This window comes from Arachis duranensis, chromosome 3 (genome assembly GCF_000817695.3).
Source record: "Arachis duranensis cultivar V14167 chromosome 3, aradu.V14167.gnm2.J7QH, whole genome shotgun sequence".
In the NCBI taxonomy this organism is placed as follows: domain Eukaryota; kingdom Viridiplantae; phylum Streptophyta; class Magnoliopsida; order Fabales; family Fabaceae; genus Arachis; species Arachis duranensis.
The window spans coordinates 27,414,916-27,434,985 of NC_029774.3; the positions used below are offsets into that span (position 1 = coordinate 27,414,916).

The 20,070-nt window shown below is 35.2% G+C and overlaps 2 protein-coding genes across 2 annotated transcripts; both read right to left on the reverse strand.

Moving 5' to 3' along the window:
* Positions 1–1,635: 1,635 nt before the first annotated feature.
* Positions 1,636–3,458, reverse strand: LOC107478327 (flavonol 3-O-glucosyltransferase UGT89B1). Its single transcript, XM_016098467.3, has one exon. It carries the CDS (start codon positions 3,280–3,282, stop codon positions 1,966–1,968), a length of 1,317 nt encoding a protein of 438 aa, XP_015953953.1. The 5' UTR covers positions 3,283–3,458; the 3' UTR covers positions 1,636–1,965.
* A 6,685-nt stretch (positions 3,459–10,143) lies between these two features.
* LOC107478325 (G-type lectin S-receptor-like serine/threonine-protein kinase At4g27290) lies at positions 10,144–14,291 on the reverse strand. The gene is made up of 7 exons (XM_016098465.3): positions 12,962–14,291; positions 11,937–12,065; positions 11,703–11,860; positions 11,410–11,620; positions 11,071–11,308; positions 10,826–10,976; positions 10,144–10,522 (listed from the first exon to the last, which is right to left on the reverse strand). The coding sequence occupies exons 1-7, from the start codon at positions 14,211–14,213 to the stop codon at positions 10,229–10,231; spliced, it is 2,433 nt and encodes an 810-aa protein (XP_015953951.1). The 5' UTR covers positions 14,214–14,291; the 3' UTR covers positions 10,144–10,228.
* Between the last annotated feature and the right edge of the window lie 5,779 nt (positions 14,292–20,070).

Genomic DNA, 20,070 nt, shown 5'->3' on the forward strand with positions numbered 1-20,070 from the left:
AAACTTAAAGGTAAATTCTATCGCACCGCTATAAGACCGGCTATGCTGTATGGTACGGAGTGTTGGGCGGCTAAAGGGGAGCACGAACATAAGTTGAGTGTGGCAGAGATGAAGATGTTGAGATGGATGAGTGGTCATACGCGATTGGATAAAATAAGGAATGAAGATATAAGGGAGAGAGTTGGAGTAGCACCCATTGTGGAAAAGATGGTTGAATCGCGTCTCAGGTGGTTTGGACATGTGAGAAGAAGACCGATAGAACATCCAGTCAGGAGGGTGGATGAGATGGAAGATGGACAAAGGGCGAAAGGCAGAGGAAGACCTAAGAAGACCATCCATGAGGTGGTCAAACGAGATCTACATGTAAACGGTCTCTCTGTAGACATGATACATGACAGAGCACAATGGCGTCGTTTGATTCATGTAACCGACCCCACTTAGTGGGACAAGGCTTTGTTGTTGTTGTTGTTGTTGTTATTGTTGTTGTTGTTGTTGTTGTTGTTGTTGTCTAATACTTAAATTATAATTTAAGATGTAGGTCTTTGTAAATTGGCTTATATTTGGCGCTTTTTATTTTTAGTATTGTGATTCAAGTGCTGTTTTTCGATAACATGAATACTTAATGTAATTTTTTTTGGATATGATATTATAAATATGAAGGTTAAATTTGTGGTTTAAATTTTTTTTAAAAAAATACAAATTTAAGGATTAGATTTGTGGTTTATAATTTTTTTTTGATAAAACTGACTTATTAATTTACTTATCCTTTAAAAAAATATTTCAACTCACACAAATTTAAGGTTCTGATTTTTCTATTACCACAAATTAAATTCTAAGTTTTGTTTTCAAAACAAAACTAATTCCAATTAAAAAAAATTATTTTTATATCCATAAAAAACACACCATTTTTCTATAATTAAGCATAACACATTTTAAATTTTCATAACTAAAAAAATTAGTCTATATTTGGAGCTATAATTCATTCTACTCACCTTACTTTAACGGGGTTGATATTAGGTAAAAAAAAGTCTATTAATTAATATATCCATTTAAAATAATATTTTTGGTTAAAAAATGAGATGTCTGGTAGGTTGTGGTTTTATAATTTATATACGCATGTAATGTTTGGTATTTTTTCTTTTTACCTAAATGATTTGTAGTTAGTCGCCAAAAAAAATGATTTGTAGTTTACTTGTGTTTGACGTTTAATATTAAATTAAGTAATTTTTTTAAATAAAAAATTAAATAATTTTATGTTGGCCTATTAACTTGATGTGTTATTTAATGTTGAATGTGAACCGTTTTAAGGTCTGAAAATATAAAGCTTGTTTTTTGTGTATTTTTTTTTGAGTTAAAGTTTGATTATGTTAAAAATAATTTTAGTATAAAAAAATTAAAATATAATAAGCCAAATATTTGTTCTTTGTTTTAAGCTTAATATAATTTTTGTTTTGTGTTTTTTTAGTATGATCAAATTTTAACTCTAAAGAAACAAAAAATAAGTTTTATATTCAATATTAAATAGCACATCAAGTTAATAGGCCAAAACAAAATTAATTGATTTTTTTTAAAAATTACTTAATTTAATATTAAAAATCAAACACAAGTTAGTTACAAATCATTTAGGTAAAAAGAAAAAAAAAACATTGTACGTGCAATGATTACATTTAAGTCATTAACAATTTATTCCACTATTTATTATTATATTCTTAAATTTGTACACATTGTAATTATATATATTGACTCTCTATACTATTTTTTTTTATATAGGAGAAAAGTAATCGTTAGCAATACAGTAGGATTTATATTCGATTTGCTTACATAATCAACCTCTAATCCAATTTTAGGATGACTTCTTACATTAGACTTTTATATTATCAAAAAGTGAAATTTAACAAACATAATGTAGTAAATTTGTTCACCAATATATATATATATATATATAATTTTTCTAATTTCTACCCATCACGCTTGAACAACCCTGATCTCACTTAGCTTTTCCACCAGCTTATCCAACTGTTCCTGAGAGCTCCCATCCTTATTGATCGCACCCAAAGCCTTACCTCTCAGCTCCTCAGCCCTTACCCTCTCCTTCGTAGTTCTCTCCAACGACCACTTTATCTTCCTCGCCAGCTCGCTCGGTTCCGGAACATTCTCCGTCCCCTCCGCCGCTCGAACCGCCACGCCCAACTGGTCCACCAACAGTTTCGCATTAGTGTACTGGTCCGCACCCATCGGCCAAGTCAGCATCACAACACCGGAGATCACTCCTTCCAGCGTCGAGTTCCACCCGCAGTGACTCAAGAACGAGCCCACGGCACGGTGACTCAGTATTACCATCTGCGGGGCCCATCCCTGGATGATGAACCCACTCTTCCCCACCCGATTCGCGAGTCCACTTAGAACGTTACGGTGGTCCCGTTCCACGTGTCGCGTGTCAAGATCCTTCACGGACAATATGAAACGGACGCCGCTGAGTTCCAATGCTTGCGTCAGCACCTCCATCTGCTCACTCGTAAGAACCGTACGGCTCCCGAAGCAGACATACCCGCGGCATTCCGATCCGATCGAACCGTCTTCCGGATTAGGAAGAACTGGACCTACGGCCCAGACCCTCTCATGGTCTAGCTCCTTCTTCACATGGTCGAGGTAAATGCGCTCCAATTCGGTGAAAGTGTTGAAAACGATGCCCCATGTTTCTAGATTCAGGAGCATGTTTTCCCTGTGAAATTCCCATTCAAATTCTCCTCTCTTGCTCTCCCTGAAATGGTATGTGAGCTGCCACGAGGGGTAAATTGGGGAATTCGGCAGTTTCGGGAACGAAACGACGTCGTTGTTTTCGATTTGGGGAAGATCGCGCCAAAGGGAGAAAGAGACGGAAAGTGCGAAGGCGCCAGAAGGAGAGAACACAAGGCGTGGCACATGGAGGTCACGGGCGAGGTAGTGGGTCCAGCCGAGGAAGAAGTCTGAGATGATGGCTTTGGGGGGTAAAGGATGAGTCATGGCCCAGTCGAGGAGGATCGGGTAGTGGTTTTGGCGCATGGAGGTGACCATTGCTACGAGCCTGTTTTGGTTCGGATTTGGGAATTGAAGGTTCGGGAGGACGAGTGTTTGGAGAAGTGGGGAGTAATTGGATGGGACTAAGGGTTGGTTCGGCGGAGTAACCAAAACGGTGACGTTTATGCCACGAGAGACTAAGGCCTTGCACAGGTCTAAGAGGGGTATTAAGTGACCAGAAGATGGGAAGGGGTATGCGAGGACGTGGGTCTTTGTTGGAGACATGTTTGGAGCTGGATTCTAACGGGAAACGGAGACGAAGGAGAGCGTGGTTCGTTAATGTACTTCCTAAGATATTCAGCTTCGAGTTATAAAAGGAAAAGAATAAAATTTGGAGAAAAGTTGGTATGAATAGTGATTGCATGGTGATTTGCATATTAATAGTTTTCTCCAATGTTTTGACTCATGAGTTACGTTGCCTCTCAGTGCGGACAGTGCCGAACCGCTGTTTGCATCGGATACGCTAGTTGCTTACTTTTTTATTTTATTGAATTGCTTGTCAACTTTCGTAAGTGCTGACGGCATCGCATACGTGATATGTGAGTTGCTTAATTATTTAGTGGCCAAATTTTGTCTAGATAGTTCCCCCCAGATGGCACCTTACAATTTAAAATTGCTATCAATTGAAAATACCATGAAAATATGAGAATATAACTTTGGTGGCTTGTGGTACTGCAGTTGGGTAGAATGAAGTTTAATAGAATATAGTAGACTTCTATCACTTAAAATTAAGACTAATGAAAAGGAAAAATATCTAGAGTTTTTGTCCAAAACTAGAAAAATTAGAATGATGATGCATAATTCATAATCTTCGAATGAGTTGGTGAATTTTATCACTTCGGCAGCATGAAATATTAGCTATAACAAAACCACTTCAAACCCGTTTAAGGCGGTTACCAAAATCCTCCGTCAACAAAAATCGTTCTATAATATAGCAACTTTTTAAATATGAAACTTTAGAAAAAAAATACAAAATTTATTTTAAATAATATTATACTCATTTTTTATTTTTACTTACTTGAGTATCGAAATATTTTTATAAGTGTCTGTCACTGTCCATTCTCATAGAGCAGACATATATCTCATCCATCTCAGGCGAAGATGAGTTCAATCTTGGACAGAACGAATTATATACATTACTTCTTCTGCTCGTCTGTACCTCTTTGTTGTAAGTCTTTAATTGATGGTAGAAGAATAAAAGCCACCTCCTCTTTCTCCCATCGAAACCAAATTGTTGGCTATCAATAAATCATTACAAACAGAGTTTCAGAAGATGACTAAGTTGTAAAATCAAAGCAAAATGGCCGAAGCGATGAAGAGGACTAAAAGAATCCTGATAATGGTAACAATGGAGATAAGCACACCTCGGAAGTCAAGACCGCAGTAGTAGCCACCCCAAAGTCGTCAACAAAAAGAAGCAATCATTTTTCACAAGAAATTGAGTTTTCAAATATCTAGAAACTTCACTCTACTTATAACATTGAAACCATACGAGGGAATTGGTGACCCCAATATCCACGTCACAATTTTATTCGATGATGTTCATGAATGGTGTATCCGATCTAATACTTTGTTGTACATTTTTCACCTTTTTAGATGGTGCTGTCTTGATTTGGTTTTTTGATTTACCTACAGGTTTTATATCAATTTTCAATGAGTTGGCCGACCTATTTGTCAACAACTTTGTAGCCTCAAAGATTTATGTATATGACTCACATGCACTTTCTCAACACCATAAAGTAAGGGTAACATGAAAGACTTAAAGACTATATGACGCTAAGGTGGCCTTGGAGATATCGAACCTCAACCCAAATGTCCACCTACATGCGCTGAAGAGTGGGATCTGCCTTGGAAAATTCCAAGAGACCATAGCAGTGATAAAACCAAAAACACTAACCGAGTTTCGAGAGAAAGCAACAAATCAAATTGAAATAGAAGAGATTCAATAAATCCAGAGAGTAGAAAGACCTATCCTTGCTGGCTGAGAAGAAAACAAACGTAACAAATATCAGAACAATAAGGAGGATCGAAAGTCGTTCAAACTAATTAACCCCAAAGTTTGACACATACACTCGTTCAACACCAAAAGGGAGGCATTATCAAAGACATCTTACACTACAAACTAATTAAACCCCAAACAAAGCAGGAACTTATCAAGATCATCGATATGTGGACAAGTCTAAATACTATAATTTTCACAAAAAAAAATATGGACACACCACAAACGGTTGCATTATAATAAAGGACATTATTAAAAAGTTATCATGTCAAGGCCTTTTGGACAAATATATTGACAGACAGCGGAGAAACACATCAGAACTTAGCCAACCTTCAAATACAAATAATAATATCAAAGATAAGGGGAAAAAGGTAACCGAAAACCCTAATCAATCTCGTGGTATTATCTTAATTGCAATTCGGGTGGTTTCGCAGGTAGAGGCAACAGGAACTCTGCCAGAAAGAGGTCGTATAGGGCCATAATGTCAGTAACTACATCCAAGCCGACCTCAACCACCAAACTAGCCATTCCAGAGTTAACAGTCTGATGCTTGGGTATCTTTAGTGATTTTTATATATCTTTTTAGTAATTTCTTATCATTTAAATTAAACTTTTTTTTATGTTTCTTATGTTTTAAATGAAGTTTTCATAACTAATCATAAATTTGGAGTTGTTTTAGAATTATTGTGGATTCAGGTTATATTTTCAAGAAAATTTATAACTAAAGAGTAATTTGCTAATATTGTCAATCCTGACCTTTTCATATTAAAGTGATCATAACTTGAACTATAAGGACCAAATAAGACAATTTTAGTGGTGTTAGAAAGCTAACATCCAGAGCTTCAGAATGATATACATATATCTATAGTGGACGTTTAGTACGAACTGCGCATGATCATCATCTTTTGGTCGCAAAAATTAGTGCAAAAAGCATGATGCTCGGCACCCAAAACATGAAAAGTGGTGCTGGGCTTCAATGATGCAGTGAAGGATGTCTCTGGAAATGCATGCATGGTGCCGGGCATGAAGAACATGACACTGGGTTTGCGTGAAGATAAAAGACACTCACGCCGGGTGTTGGATTAAGAAACTAGGTGTGGATGATGGAAACCAGGGGATGACGGGCTTGAGCTTAATGAAACTGGGCGTGGGAGATTCCATGAGGAAAAATCGAACATCAACATCAGGCTTGGATGCTTGAAGCTCGGTGCCAAGAACATTTAACTCTCCTTTACTCATTCCGAATAAAAAATGTCCAAGATTTTAAGTGATTAGTGAATGTAAAACTTCCCTAGAAATATTAGGTGTTAGTTTAATTTGAATTTGAATTATTGTTTTAGAGTTAGTTTAGATTTAAATTATTGTTATCCATCTTATTTTCAAGATAAGATTTGTTTAATTTTAAGTTTAAAAGTCAGGATAGGATTTAGAATTATAAATAAGTAAATGTAGGTTGATAGAACAAGGGGGAGGATCTTCGAATCCCAATTCAAGATCTCATACCTTCATCCTCTTCTTTTGTTTTATTTTCTTCATTATCATGAGTAACTAAAACTCCATTGTTGAAGGTTAGGAGCTATGTTTGATTTATTGATGCGTGAGCATTATTTGTTTTTTTATGTGATTTATATAGTCTTTCTGTTGATTTGTTAGAGGATTTTAGTGGATTAGTCCCATTAGATACCACTTTGAGTTTTGTGGCTTTCAATTGATTTCAGGTAGTATTCTGGTGAATAATTGGTGAAAAAGGCATTAAAAAGCAAAAGAGAACCATGTGTGCGCATCATCCATGCGTATGCATCACTGGAGCAAGAAGGGAGATTGTGCATATGCATGTGTCATGCGTACGCACAACCAAAAGAGCCTAGAGGAAGCAATTCTCCTCTGCATAGGTGGCACTAAACGCCACGACTCGGCATTTAGTGTTGAAAGCCTCGTATTTTGTGCCCGAGTTTTTGATGCCTGGCGTTAAATGCCCACTCATATGCGTTTAGCGCCGAGACCACTCTTTTGCGTTCAAGGTCCACTGCCTGGGTGGCGTCAAACGCCCAGAATCTGGCGTTTGGCGCCGAGTGCATACTAAATAGGATGGGGACCACACATTGCAAAAAATCAACAAGACTTTTGGAGATTTGATTTTTGCAAATCACAAGACTATTAGAAAAGATTTTTTAGGGTTTTATTTAAATTTTAAATCTATTTTAATTAGGACTATAAATAGGATTGAGATCCATCCATGCGGGGATCTCTCTTCTCTTAATTTTCATTTCACACTTTTTACGCTTTTTCTTTGCTAGGGTTTTCTACACCATGAACAACTAAACTTCCATTGTTAAGGTCAGGAGCTCTGTTTACTTGAATGGATTAATAAATATTTGTTCTTCTATCCTGGATTATCGCTTTGATTATTGTTTAAGGATTGGTTTTATTCTTCATCCTAGGGATTAGTGATTATTGGGAAATAACTCTAATATTCTACTTGAATTATATTTGAGTCTTGGAAAAGTTATATCATTAGAATTACAGCTTGAAATTAATTTCTCGTAACTTCTAATTATTTGGAATTAATGTGGTACATGACATATAAATGCATTCTGTTTTGGGATCTTAGGGTTGTGTGGCTTATAAATCAGAAATTGGATTTAACTTTCTGATATAATTGAGTGATCAAGTTATTGACGGTCAGTTATATTAGAGGAGATTTGATTGCCTAGGAATAGGAATTTAATCACTTGAGGTTTGCTATAAACATAATCATTGCATGATCAAGGTAGTTGACATTGAATATTAATCCGGACATTTAAACATCTCCAAGACTTTAACTCCAATCTCATATCGTTTTCTAAACCGTTCATTATTTGCTTTGTTACTTTATTGTCTTCTATGTTATTGATATTCAAAACTCTCATTTCAATTTGTCTAACTAGAATAGCTAATCAATCATTACTTGCTTATTTCATTAATCCTCATGAGATTTATACTTTACTTGAGTTTATTACTTGGTACGACCTGGTGCATTTGCCGTTAAGTTGTGGATTGTGAATTTTCACGATCGAGTTTTTTGCACCGTTGCCAGAAATTAACTATGACTAACAACTACCAGTTGATTTGTTACCTATATATTAGACCTTTTTATTTGTTTGATTTTTATTTAGTTGTTATTTTATTCTATTTTATTTTACATTATTTTAGTTTGTCATTTTTATTACCTTTTAATTTTCGTTTCTTTTAGTCTTATTTTCTTTTAACTTTTCGTCTCTTTTGCTTAATTTAATTTAGTTCTTTTTCTTTTATTTTTCGTGTATTTTACTGGGATTTTTTTCACTATGATGTTAAAAATTTTACTTTTTTTTGTTTTATTTATTTATGCAAAGGAATAAGGATAAAGAACCTCTTATGCACAACGCTGAAATTGAAAGAACTCTTCAAAAGCAAAGGAAACAAGCTAGAGCTCAAGAAGTTCACGAGATCTTTGGGGACGAGTCTAAAGAGAAAACTAAATTTAGTATGGCTGAAAATACTAAAAATCTTGTGGTCAATAACCCCAACAACGCCCCACTTGCTAAAAAAACTCTGGAGTCTTATACTAATCCCAACTCCAGGAGTTGTGTGGAAAGTATTGTACCCCTAACTGTACATGCAAACAACTTTGAGTTGAAGTCTCAACTCATATCTCTGGTTCGACAAAATTGTTAGTTCAGTGGAAGCCCACAAGAGGATCCTAATCTTTTCATATCCAATTTTCTGAGGATATGTGATACAGTTAAGACCAATGGGGTTTCTGCTGAGATTTACCAGTTGATGTTATTCCCTTTTTCTATTAGGGACCAAGCTAGTCAGTCACTTGAGACACAACCTAAGGAGAGTATAGCAACCTGAGCGGATTTAGTTAGTACGTTTTTTAACCAAATTTTTTCGCCTTAGAGGTTGACTTGGCTGAGGATTGACATTCAACCAATTTGAAGGAGAATCTCTCTATGAAATTTGGGAGAGATACAAGGCTATGATATGGAAGTGTCCTCCGGATATATTTGCAGATTGAGTGCAATTACAGATTTTCTATGATGGTATCACTCCGACTTCTAGACTCCCTCTGGAAAACTCTGTAGGAGGTTCCTTACATATGAAGACCACTGATGAGACCTTGGATTTGATAGAGATGGTGACTAATAATCAATACTTATACTCCTCAAAGAGAACCGTGAAGAAAGGTGTTATAGAGTTGGATGCCTTGGATGCTATTTTGGCTCAAAACAAAGCCATGTCTCAACAAATAGCCGCTATCACTCAACGTTTGGTATATGAGGATCTATATTTTAATAAATAAAACTCTTAAACTCTTCGAACAATACTGTAAAATAAACAATAAATATAAATGGATTATTACGTATAGAGAAATAACAACTTCAGGTGTTTCTGATAAAATTTGATCATTATAAAAAAAATTTAAACTAATATTATTATCCATTTCTTGATTAAAAAAAATCAAAATTCTCTTTTAATAAATAAAACAAATAAAGTAAATATTATAGTGATTCAAAAAATGAACATACAACTTAGAATAAGAAAAAAAAAGAAAAAAGAATGAAACAACAAAAAAAAGAAAGAGAAACGAGAAGAGTAGAAATAAGAGGAGAAGAGAAGAAAATTTGGACACTCACAAGAAATTACATTTGGACACTCACAAAAAATTACATTCACAAACTCTCTTTAAAAGAAAATGCATTAATCGTTACTAACGTTTAAAAATAAAAAATAAAATTCTCAATAAAAGAAATCGGCACTAACGATTTCTTTATGTTAGAGATTCCAAATATAAATCGTGACTTCTGAATTTAGTGAAGACAAAATTTTGTCCTTTCTCAAATCGTTAGTCATGTTTTATGATATTTTTATCATTTCTTCAAATTATAAGTGACTATTTATTTCAACATTGACCTATTTTCATATCGAAGCATTACACTAAATTTACATAATATCTCCGTATTATATCATTCACTTTATAATATCCTAAAAAATTAGCCCTTTTTAAAATATAAATGGCTCATCCTTTTACACACACATTTTAATAATATAAAAATAAGATATTGACTCAAAATATTGGCTGAGATTAATAAAAAATATTGGCACTCAATATTTTTCTATTTCAATACTCAATTTTTCAGATATCTTCTATCTTGCCTCTATCAATGAAATGGAAATTTCATTAGTGGAAGAGAGTTCATGTTTGCTTGTTGAAGAACCCACTTCATGTGGATAAAACCCTGGTTGCCTTGGATTAGGCAATGCTCTCTCACCATTCAACATTAGAACAACAGAAGACATGTCCGGCCTATCATCTGGCCTCTCTTGCACACACAATAGCCCTATTTGAATGCACCTTATCACTTCTGATATAATAACTGAATCTCTCATAAAGCTATCCATAAGTTCCAATGGCCTACCCTCACTCCACAATCTCCATGCCTGAAATACATTTGAGAATAAGAGAAATATGATGTTAAATAGTGTGACACTCTGTACATGTCAACATACTATCGTTTTTGCATTCCAATATAATATTTCTTAAATATTTTTCATTTTAACATCTGCACAATGTTAAACATAATATAACTATAAATGAGTTATTAAAAAATTGTAACCTTACAAGCAATATCAATCAATTGTTACTTTTAAATTCTTTTAAGTAGTATGCTAATAACTAAAATGACTTATATAATGCATCAGAGAAAGTAGAAAGTTGTGACAAAATGTTCACTTTAGGCTTACATGTCCAAGAAGGTTATGATGATGTTGCTCTTCAAAAAATTCTCTGTTCTTTCTCCCACTAAGCATCTCTAGCACAATAACACCGAAGCTAAAGACATCAGACTTAACTGAATAAGATCCATAAACTGCATACTCAGGAGGCATATAACCACTGCAACATAAAAGGAAAACAAAATAAAGATAATGAGAAATTAAATATTGTGAATTTATAATATAGTAATTGAATCCAATTTTAGCATTCTTACTGAGTTCCTACTACTCTTATTGTGTTGGCCTCTACACGATCACCTCCAAAAACCCTTGCTAATCCAAAATCTGATATTTTGGGATTCATGTTACTGTCAAGGAGAATGTTACTGGTCTTTAGATCTCTGTGAATAATTCTTAGTCTTGAATCTTGATGAAGATAAAGAAGACCTCTAGCAATTCCACTTATAATATGCAAACGCATATTCCAACGCAAAACTTTGCTTCCAGTTTGATCTGACATTAAATTTTCCATTTAATAGTTTATCATGAAACCTTTATATTCATGGTAAGGTTTAACAGCTAATTACAAATGCAGAGAGGATAGAAGGTCAAACCAAAAATGAAATGGTCCAAACTTCTGTTTGGCATGTATTCATAGATTAGGATTCTCTCATCATTGTCAATGCAACAACCAAGAAGTTTCACAAGATTTCTATGCTGAAGATTGGCAATCAAGGTAACCTCATTTTTGAATTCCTGGGGTCCCTGTCCAGATTTCAATGAGAGCCGCTTCACAGCTACCTCTCGCCCATTTGCTAGCACACCCTGTTGATCGTTATCTTATGATGTTAGAATTTTGGACTCTGCATATGGATTTATCATTACAAAGATGCTAAAATCTTGTCACCTTATAAACAGGTCCATATCCACCTTCCCCTAATATGTTACTGGGAGAGAAGTGATCAGTTGCATTAGCTATGTTTGAAAAATCAAATGTGGGTAATTCAATGTCTTCCTTCTCATATTTCTGAACCTGATTCACCTGGTTAATCCCTGTGTCTTCACCTGAAAATGGTACAAGACTTACTAAGGACAATGTCATCTATAAAAGAGGTAAAACTAAAATTATTTCAAAACTTACCTGGCTTCTCATGTTTCTTTCTCCTTACATAGATGACATATCCAGCAATTAGGATCCCCAATATGATTATTCCACTTCCTACCAAAATCCCTGCTAGCTTTTTCTTGTTTGCTTTACTCCTTGAATTTCCTTACATGTTAATAGAACTGTTACTAGCAAGTTTCAGTAGAACACAGGGATATGTTCTTATCATTTTTTTATGTTTCTATTTTCTACTTGCAATATTGATCATATTGTTAATCCTTGGAATTGTAATTATGACTTAGTTCAGTCCCTAACTTTTTAGCATGCTTAATTTAGTGCTAAGATTATATTATATTTTGTAACTCAATTTAGTCCCCTAGACTACATTTAGTCTCTCTTCAATCATTTAGGGGAGATTAAATTAAATCATGAAGTGTAACTTCCAGGGATTAACTTAAACATTTTAAGAAGTTAAGGATTAAACTGAATTATGCTTACAATCTTAAACATGCATTATTCTTATGACAGTCTAGAAGTTTCAATCATTATGTTCATGCATCTTCTGATGGCAGAACAAGATTCGGTCAATATAGTTGGGTATTTCATGCGGGAAACAATAAATATTAGACTTAGTCAATTTGTCATCTAAATCTGCCTGACTTCTGGGTCCATCTAAAATTAAATTTCGTTAGCTGTGAAGGATAATTAAGAACACAACCAACCCAGCATAAATGTCGAGACCAATTCATACATCATCATAGTTTATTAGATGACCAGTTTGAGAGTTAGAACCTGTTTGGTATGCATATATAATACTGATTTATAGAATTACAGTTAAACAATCAATCTGATTGAAACTATGGTGCTCAGAACTTAATCTCAAAAACTACTACAGTGTAATTAGAATTTAAAAGACTAAGTCAGTGAAAGTCGTGAATTTGAGGGACCATTATGAAAATTTAGTCCATGTTATTGTGATAAAATGGTCATTAAGTACCATGCTACTAGGAAAGAAATAAAATATAGATGCAAGGAAAAAAAATATAATAGGATATTTATACCTAATTCTGAAGCAGCCACTCTAATGAAAATATCTTGCCCTTCAGATTCTGACCTCATGTCCACGAGGCCATTAAACCAAATGATGCATCCACTTCCGCCATTTCTAACATCTAAACTTGCATACGCTGTGCAGCTGCAGTTTTTCAAGCACTTCTCCTCACATTCCTGCAAGTTCATGCTCTCATCGAACCACGACGAAGAAGTATCCGGCAACTTCACTCCTTTGTACTGCACAAACCCATCTCTCTCATCACAATCCAGATCCACCTTCCTAACACACCCGCCATTCAAATTCCCAGCAGACTTTAACACAAAACCATCAAGGCAATCACATTGTGGAGAGTTACTAACATTGCACTCTGAATTTTCGCCACACAAACCATAATTGTCACACTGGTCCTGTGGACCAGCAAGAAAAAGCTGCCACGTTTTCGTCTCAGAAGACCACAGAAACCGTTGCACGGTTCCCAGAGGTGTTATCATGTATCTAGAAACAATTGAAGCGTTTCTTGGCTCATATCCGAAGTGAACTTCTTGATCATTTAGTACAAAGGAAAAATTGAAGTACCTGTAGAGTGTTTCCCAAGGAACTCCACTGAAGAAAAACCCGGTCCAAGAACCTATCCTATACAACCATGTTGATGAACCTTTTCCAATAACTAGTTGTGGAAAACCACGACCATCTAAATGGTACAAAAATTCACCACTTCCAGGATCACCTGAATTCTTCCAAGACCTCAAAGAATTGTATACTCCGGTGACTCGATTAACGCGAAGCACCATCCCCGGGAGTAGCGTGTCGCCGGGGTAATCAAAACTCTGCCACAAAATATTCCCGCTGCTACTATTTCCTTTCCTTACAACCATGTTCCCTGTGTCTAACAGCAACAGAACAGGATCCGCTGCGGTTTCTGTTGCATTGGAAGACCAAATTACGGTCCCTGATCCATCAATTAGAACTGGATTTCCTCCATTGCTGACTTTGAACGTTGCTTCAGAGGTATTCACGGGGGTGTCTCTGTTTGCTACCCACACAATTGTTCTAGGTGAAATATTCATGTACCATATACAGAAGTATAGGTTCTGTGAATTTCCAAAGCTGTGGAATCCAGCTTCGAAAATTCTAGCTGCGGAAATCAGTGTCTCGTTGTAATAAATTGATGGATTTGGAGTGATGGTTGTTAGACTAATGACCATGGCGGAGAAGGAGAATATGAGGGAGTATAGAAAAAATACATTATAGGTTGCCATTCTTTGATTTGCATCGGTTATTATTCATAAGGACTAAGGTTATTGAAAAATTCAGCTCTAAATTTCATGTACGGGGATAAGATCATATAGAATTTGGTCATAAAGAGAGTCACTTTAAAATTATGTTTGGAATATTGTAATGTATATCCAATAGACAAAAAGTTATGTAACTCTTAAGGTCAAGACATTAATGTATACCGTATGGTATCACATCTTACTTCTCTTGGTTTTAAGTTTAAACCGAGAAGTGTTTTTTTTTTTTTTTATACCAAAGAGAGTGAGATTTGAACTCGCTACTTCTAAATAAGTATGAAGAGACTGGCATTTGAGTTATAGGTCATTAACTAAATAGAGAAATATTAGCTCCTGAAAAGAAAAAGAAATGTATTAAGCGGTGATTCTTCCGTAATTCTTTATGCGATATTTTTATTGAAAATATAACTATTAAAAAAATTTAAATTTAAGAATAATTGAAAAAGTAATATTGTCAAAAAATTTAATTAATGAAGATATAACTATAAAATAATTTTAACATGTTTACAAATAATTCATAGTATAATGAGCACATCAAGAAGAAATTTTACATAAAAAAATTTAAATTTAATTACTAACATTGTAAACTATAACGACATCCAATCATATAATTTGTTTTATAATCATATTCTTGTTTCCTATAACTATTTAAGTAGTGATTATAAAAGAAAAAATATATTTTTATTTGGTACAATACGTAATTGAATACATATTGTCAAAAAATTTAATTAATGAAGATATAACAATAAAATAATTTTAACGTGTTTACAAATAATTCATAGTATAATGAGTACTTCAATAGGAAATTTTACATAAAATTTTTTTATTTTAATTACTAACATTGTAAGCTATAACGGACATCCACTCATATAATTTTCTATAATCATATTCTTGTTTTGTATAACTATTTAAGTAGTGATTATAAAAGAAAAAAATTATTTTTATTTGGTATAATATGTAATTAGATACATGTAAAAAATTTTGACATTATTATTTCATGAAAATTAAATTAAAAAATTATTAGAGAAAAATTTAAACTAAATTGACAAATATAAAAAATAAAGAATTAAAGGAGTAGTTAAACATAAATTATTAAATTTGGTGTGCAGTCAACTCCGTGGGCAAAATAGAATAATGGATGTTGGAAAAGTCTTTATTGATGAGCGTTGCCCATTAGGCATAAGCAGCTGAGACTTTTGAAAGGAATATTTTAATTTCTGAAAGCCCTTGAAAGTTGAAACTGTACATTTTTATTTTATACAAAAAGTTTTGTTAATAAATATTTTTAGAATATTCATTGAAAATGTCATAATAAAATTTTATGAAAAAAATATTATATAAATATATTGAAAAAAATCTTTTATAAAATATTTTTTACTAATATTGTTGAGGTACATTTCAACTCTATAATCTCTTGTATAAAATTGATGAATTAAATGGGTTGGGAGGGATTTTATTATCTTTCATAAGATACAAAATTCTTATTCTCTATTATATTTATTTATTTATTTTTATCTAATAAATTTTTTTATATTAAATCAATATAGTGAAAAATTACTCTCCCGTCATTGCTTGCTTGGGATTTTTTTAAATAAATAAAATAAATATTTTATTTATTAAAATATGTAATTTATAGCATTTTTATTAAAATGCATTTTATTTTTTATCTCATTTATACTGTAAAAAAAATAAGGGACAAAACAATGTGATCATATCACGTTTATACGAGATTATGGCGCGCGCCGATGCACACGATGCGGATATTAACTAACTAAATGCGACATAACACATTACAGGAGCAATCGACTTTGAGGTTTGTGTTGTTTTTTGTTTTATGTTTATGTTAAAACATACGTATATAGCCATACTTAGGGTACTTTAATTTTATAAAAATAGTATGCAATACATGTTGGATGAATAAATATATTGTTAGCAATCGTTTAAATGATAGTGTATGATTTTAGGCATACTTTAAAATGAACTTGTTAGTTAAATATTTATTTAGATTTTTTTTAAACTAAATTATTAAGCATATGTTTATTAACTTAGTTAATAATTATTTAATTAAATATTTTTTAGTTAATTTAATTAAGTAACAAGATATTTATTTTTCTAGTTATTAAATATTTAAGTAAGTAGTTTATTTTAATTTTGTTATTAAATATTTATTTGTTGTTAGTTATTTAAGTATATATTTTTACTTAATGTAAATTATGAAAGAGATGAAAAATGAATGTTGTTATTAATTATTTAACTAAATATTTTTATTTAAATACTTATAATTCAAATTAATTTTTTACTCTAAAATTTTTATAGCTTGATAGATTTACACATTTTTTATTCGGATTTTTTTATTGTTCATCAGAGTCCTCCTCTACTTCTTTCTAAAAGAGTGAGTCACACATTTCCACCACCAGATGCCATTATCCCCTACCTGAGGGAGGCTGGCTTCGGCGACGTCGTGCCACTCAAAGATTTCATATTTGATAACTTTCTGATCACAGCATTTGTGGAGTATTGGCATCTTGAGACCCACACTTTTCGCTTTCCATGAGGTGAGTGCACTATCACCCTCCAAGACGGCGCATACCACCTCGGGCTACGCACTAATAGAAAGCTAGTGAGTGAGTACTTCTGTGATTTCTACACGTGATATGGGACCAAGACTTGGGAGTTGGTAGAGCGGCTACTCGGTGCCAGGCCTCCTGCAATCCAGCGGCAGGGTGCATATAGGAAGTAGTCTTTCTCTCTCAAGCTGGCATGGCTTTGGGATCGACTCCGATAGATATTCGATACAGATGATCCAGCCACTCTCCGACAGTACGCGAGGTGCTACACACTGTTGATGATTGGGAGTTATCTGATGACTGATAAGTCAAATAATAAGTCCATCTCCGGTGGCTCCCACTACTAGATGATTTTTAGAGGTGTCGTTTTCTGTTTTGGGGATCTGCAGTGCTAGTATGGGTGTACCATTCCCTATGCTCTGTAGCACACCGCTCCATAGATATCACAGGGTGCACTCCTCTGCTAGTATCTTGGATATACCACATATTTTCTCAATAGTGTCCACTTGAGTGACAGGTTTACATGTACTCCATGGCTACGGGGTAACTGTTCACTACGGTCTTATTATTCTTTATTTACGTAATTCAATATGATGTGCAATTAATTGAATAGTGGTTATTCTTGCAAATGTCTACAGGTTGATAGATAAGATACAGAAGAGCAGGGGCTAGCACGAGTAGAGAGTCCTGTGATGGCGTTGGACATTGGATCAATTACTGTGGGATGAGATAAGCGAGTTACCCTTTTATTTGGTCACAGTTGCATAAATTACTCAAACTTTCTTAGCCCTTATCACTGATGATTATTTCACAACGCCCATTGTAGTTCCTGTGGACTCCTTACGATGACTTTGTACTGCAGGACATCTACCCGCTATAGCTATAGGACGAGGCGGAGTGGGGGACATGGATGTCTGTTGCTCCCTTCGTCTACTTCAACATAGTTGAGTTTTACCATGTTGACCAGAATAAGCATCAGTTTAATGGCGAGCAGCCAGTGCCAGGGGACCCGGTCAATGTTGATAGGTTCCTGACTACCACAGGCGGGGCGAGAACGTCTGGTGGCCTACCAAACTTTGTGAGTGGTACGATCAGTGGAGGGGTCAGTTTGAGGAGGGACACTGGATACCCATTGAGCCGTGCACAAACTATTGACCAATGCGGGAGTACTGGGATTGGTATCGGCAGGCTTGCCGTGTTAGACACTTGTTTCGGAAGAATGTGCTTGATGACCCCAAGCTGTTGGACTTATCGAGAGACGTGCAGCCTACTTCCAGCCAGTAGAAGGACATCCTACACTTTCTCCAGGATGTCCCTCACCATCGTCGGCAGGATAGAGAGGTTTGGCCAGACACCCGGAGGCTTACAGAGAGAGAGAGAGAGAGAGAGAGAGGTGTTAGAGAGTGCGAAGGAGCTGCAGTACCCCGGAGAGATAGAGTTAGGCCTCGCAGGAAACACTCTATGAGGCTGCCACCCACTATCGTCAACTCTCAGTGCAGCCTTGATTGCCTGGGATCTATCAGAAATAATCAACAGGCCTTGTTGTGGAGTCAAGTGTCGCCTCAGATTGATAAGGAAGAAAGACCAGGACTTCGTGGTCTCTGACTCAACAATTGCAAAGGCTATATAGAAAGGATATTGCTGTTAACGTCTTGTGCCACTGCAATAAGCAAAACACCACCATATTTGCCATACAGATATGTGCCATTGACGGAGATGAACGGCTTTTCAATGCTTGAAAGTCTCCACATAGGCAAGGAAGGGCCCAAACTACCTTATCAAACATGCTGCAATTACGCACCAGAAGGTGCCCTTCATAGTACGGTACATCCTTGATCTCACATATCGTTTCGGGACAACAACTCCACAGTGCTTGCAGCAACCTCGGTACCTTATTGTATGACTCCTCCAAATCACCATATATATGGGCAATAACCTTTTGCTTTGCTATCCAGACCTTTCTATATGAGGGTTTGAAGTGATAGCTTTGCCTAACTGTACTTTGTAGGACAGATATACTGATGGATGGCGAGGATTGTATGAACTGGAGGATGGCACCGTAGATGAGACTGCTGTCCAACTGTCAGTGGTCTTGAGACACGGTGGGTGCTAAACATGTGTACACTCTTCCAACCTTATGCACCTCCCTAAAGAAATAGAACAACCGTGGTTGAGATGTACAACAAGCATAACAATGATAAATGATAATATAGAACACAATTAAGCTTGAACTTACTAATATCCGAGATTCTGTCGGAGAGCAAGATGGAGATACCAAGGACAGCCTGCTTAAGATTTTTGCTAATGCACATGATACTTTTATCTATCCGACTCCATGACTCGGTACTCAGCACTTCTATGAATGTTGTAATTCTTCACACCCTGCATTATTGCATCTCTGTTTTTGAATATGTGCCCAACCCAAAACTCTACACCACCGTCCAAGTTGTAATAATCTTCACCCATGTTAGAAAATGGATTTTTCTCTTGTATCGCGTCTAGATCCAATGTATGATAGTGACTAGGTACAGATGACAAGGCCGGAATTAGGTACAAGACAGGCAGAAGATACCGACGTGATGCCTCAACCGGAGTCTCTGTTACAAACTCCACCTCCTCATCATCTTCAAAAGAACCACTCTCGTTGCTATCTGCAACATACTCCTTGTCAGAGTCCTCACCATCAACGTCCATGTCTTTCACTGGACTAGCAACAAGTAGTAGTTTCGGTGTGAGAGGTGGGTCATCCTGCACAAAGTCCGACTGGCCAGATCCACCGCCACCGACATAACCAACATCCACAAAAAGCTCCATCACTTGCTCCGCTATGATTCATCTATAGATATCAAACATCAAGCGCACATGCTCGTCGCCATGGAGGAAAAATAGATGAAATCAAAAAACTCTGTTTTCCATCGGTACTGGAAACCTATACCCCACCTTTCTGATCTCTTTTCTCCCGCTACCACCGACGCTATTCAATATCAGACTTTTCAACTCAGGAAAAGAACCTACGCGTCAAATACGCAATAAAATGAGATTCTCACACTCAAATATCACTCCAGTATCACTATTTTTCATATGGCAATTAGGATACACAATTACAACTAGATAACCACTACTACTAGACATTTTGGCTTATTTTTTAGAAGAAAAAGAGTATAGGAGAAAAAGTGAAATATTTGTGAAGAATACAAAAGATTGTACATATCTTGTTTACACTGTAGACATCATGAATATTCACATATCTCGTTCTA

What these genes read in the sequence shown, in the direction of transcription:
- LOC107478327 (XM_016098467.3), bottom strand. Translation starts at nt 3,282, where the DNA reads ATGTCTCCAACAAAGACCCACGTCCTCGCATACCCCTTCCCATCTTCT.
- LOC107478325 (XM_016098465.3), bottom strand. Translation starts at nt 14,213, where the DNA reads ATGGCAACCTATAATGTATTTTTTCTATACTCCCTCATATTCTCCTTC. An exon ending in AGTGGCTGCTTCAGAATTAG is followed by an intron (nt 12,066 to 12,961) that starts GTATAAATATCC and finishes TTAACATGTAAG; the next exon opens with GAAATTCAAGGAGTAAAGCA. An exon ending in ATAAGAGTAGTAGGAACTCA is followed by an intron (nt 10,977 to 11,070) that starts GTAAGAATGCTA and finishes TTTATGTTGCAG; the next exon opens with TGGTTATATGCCTCCTGAGT.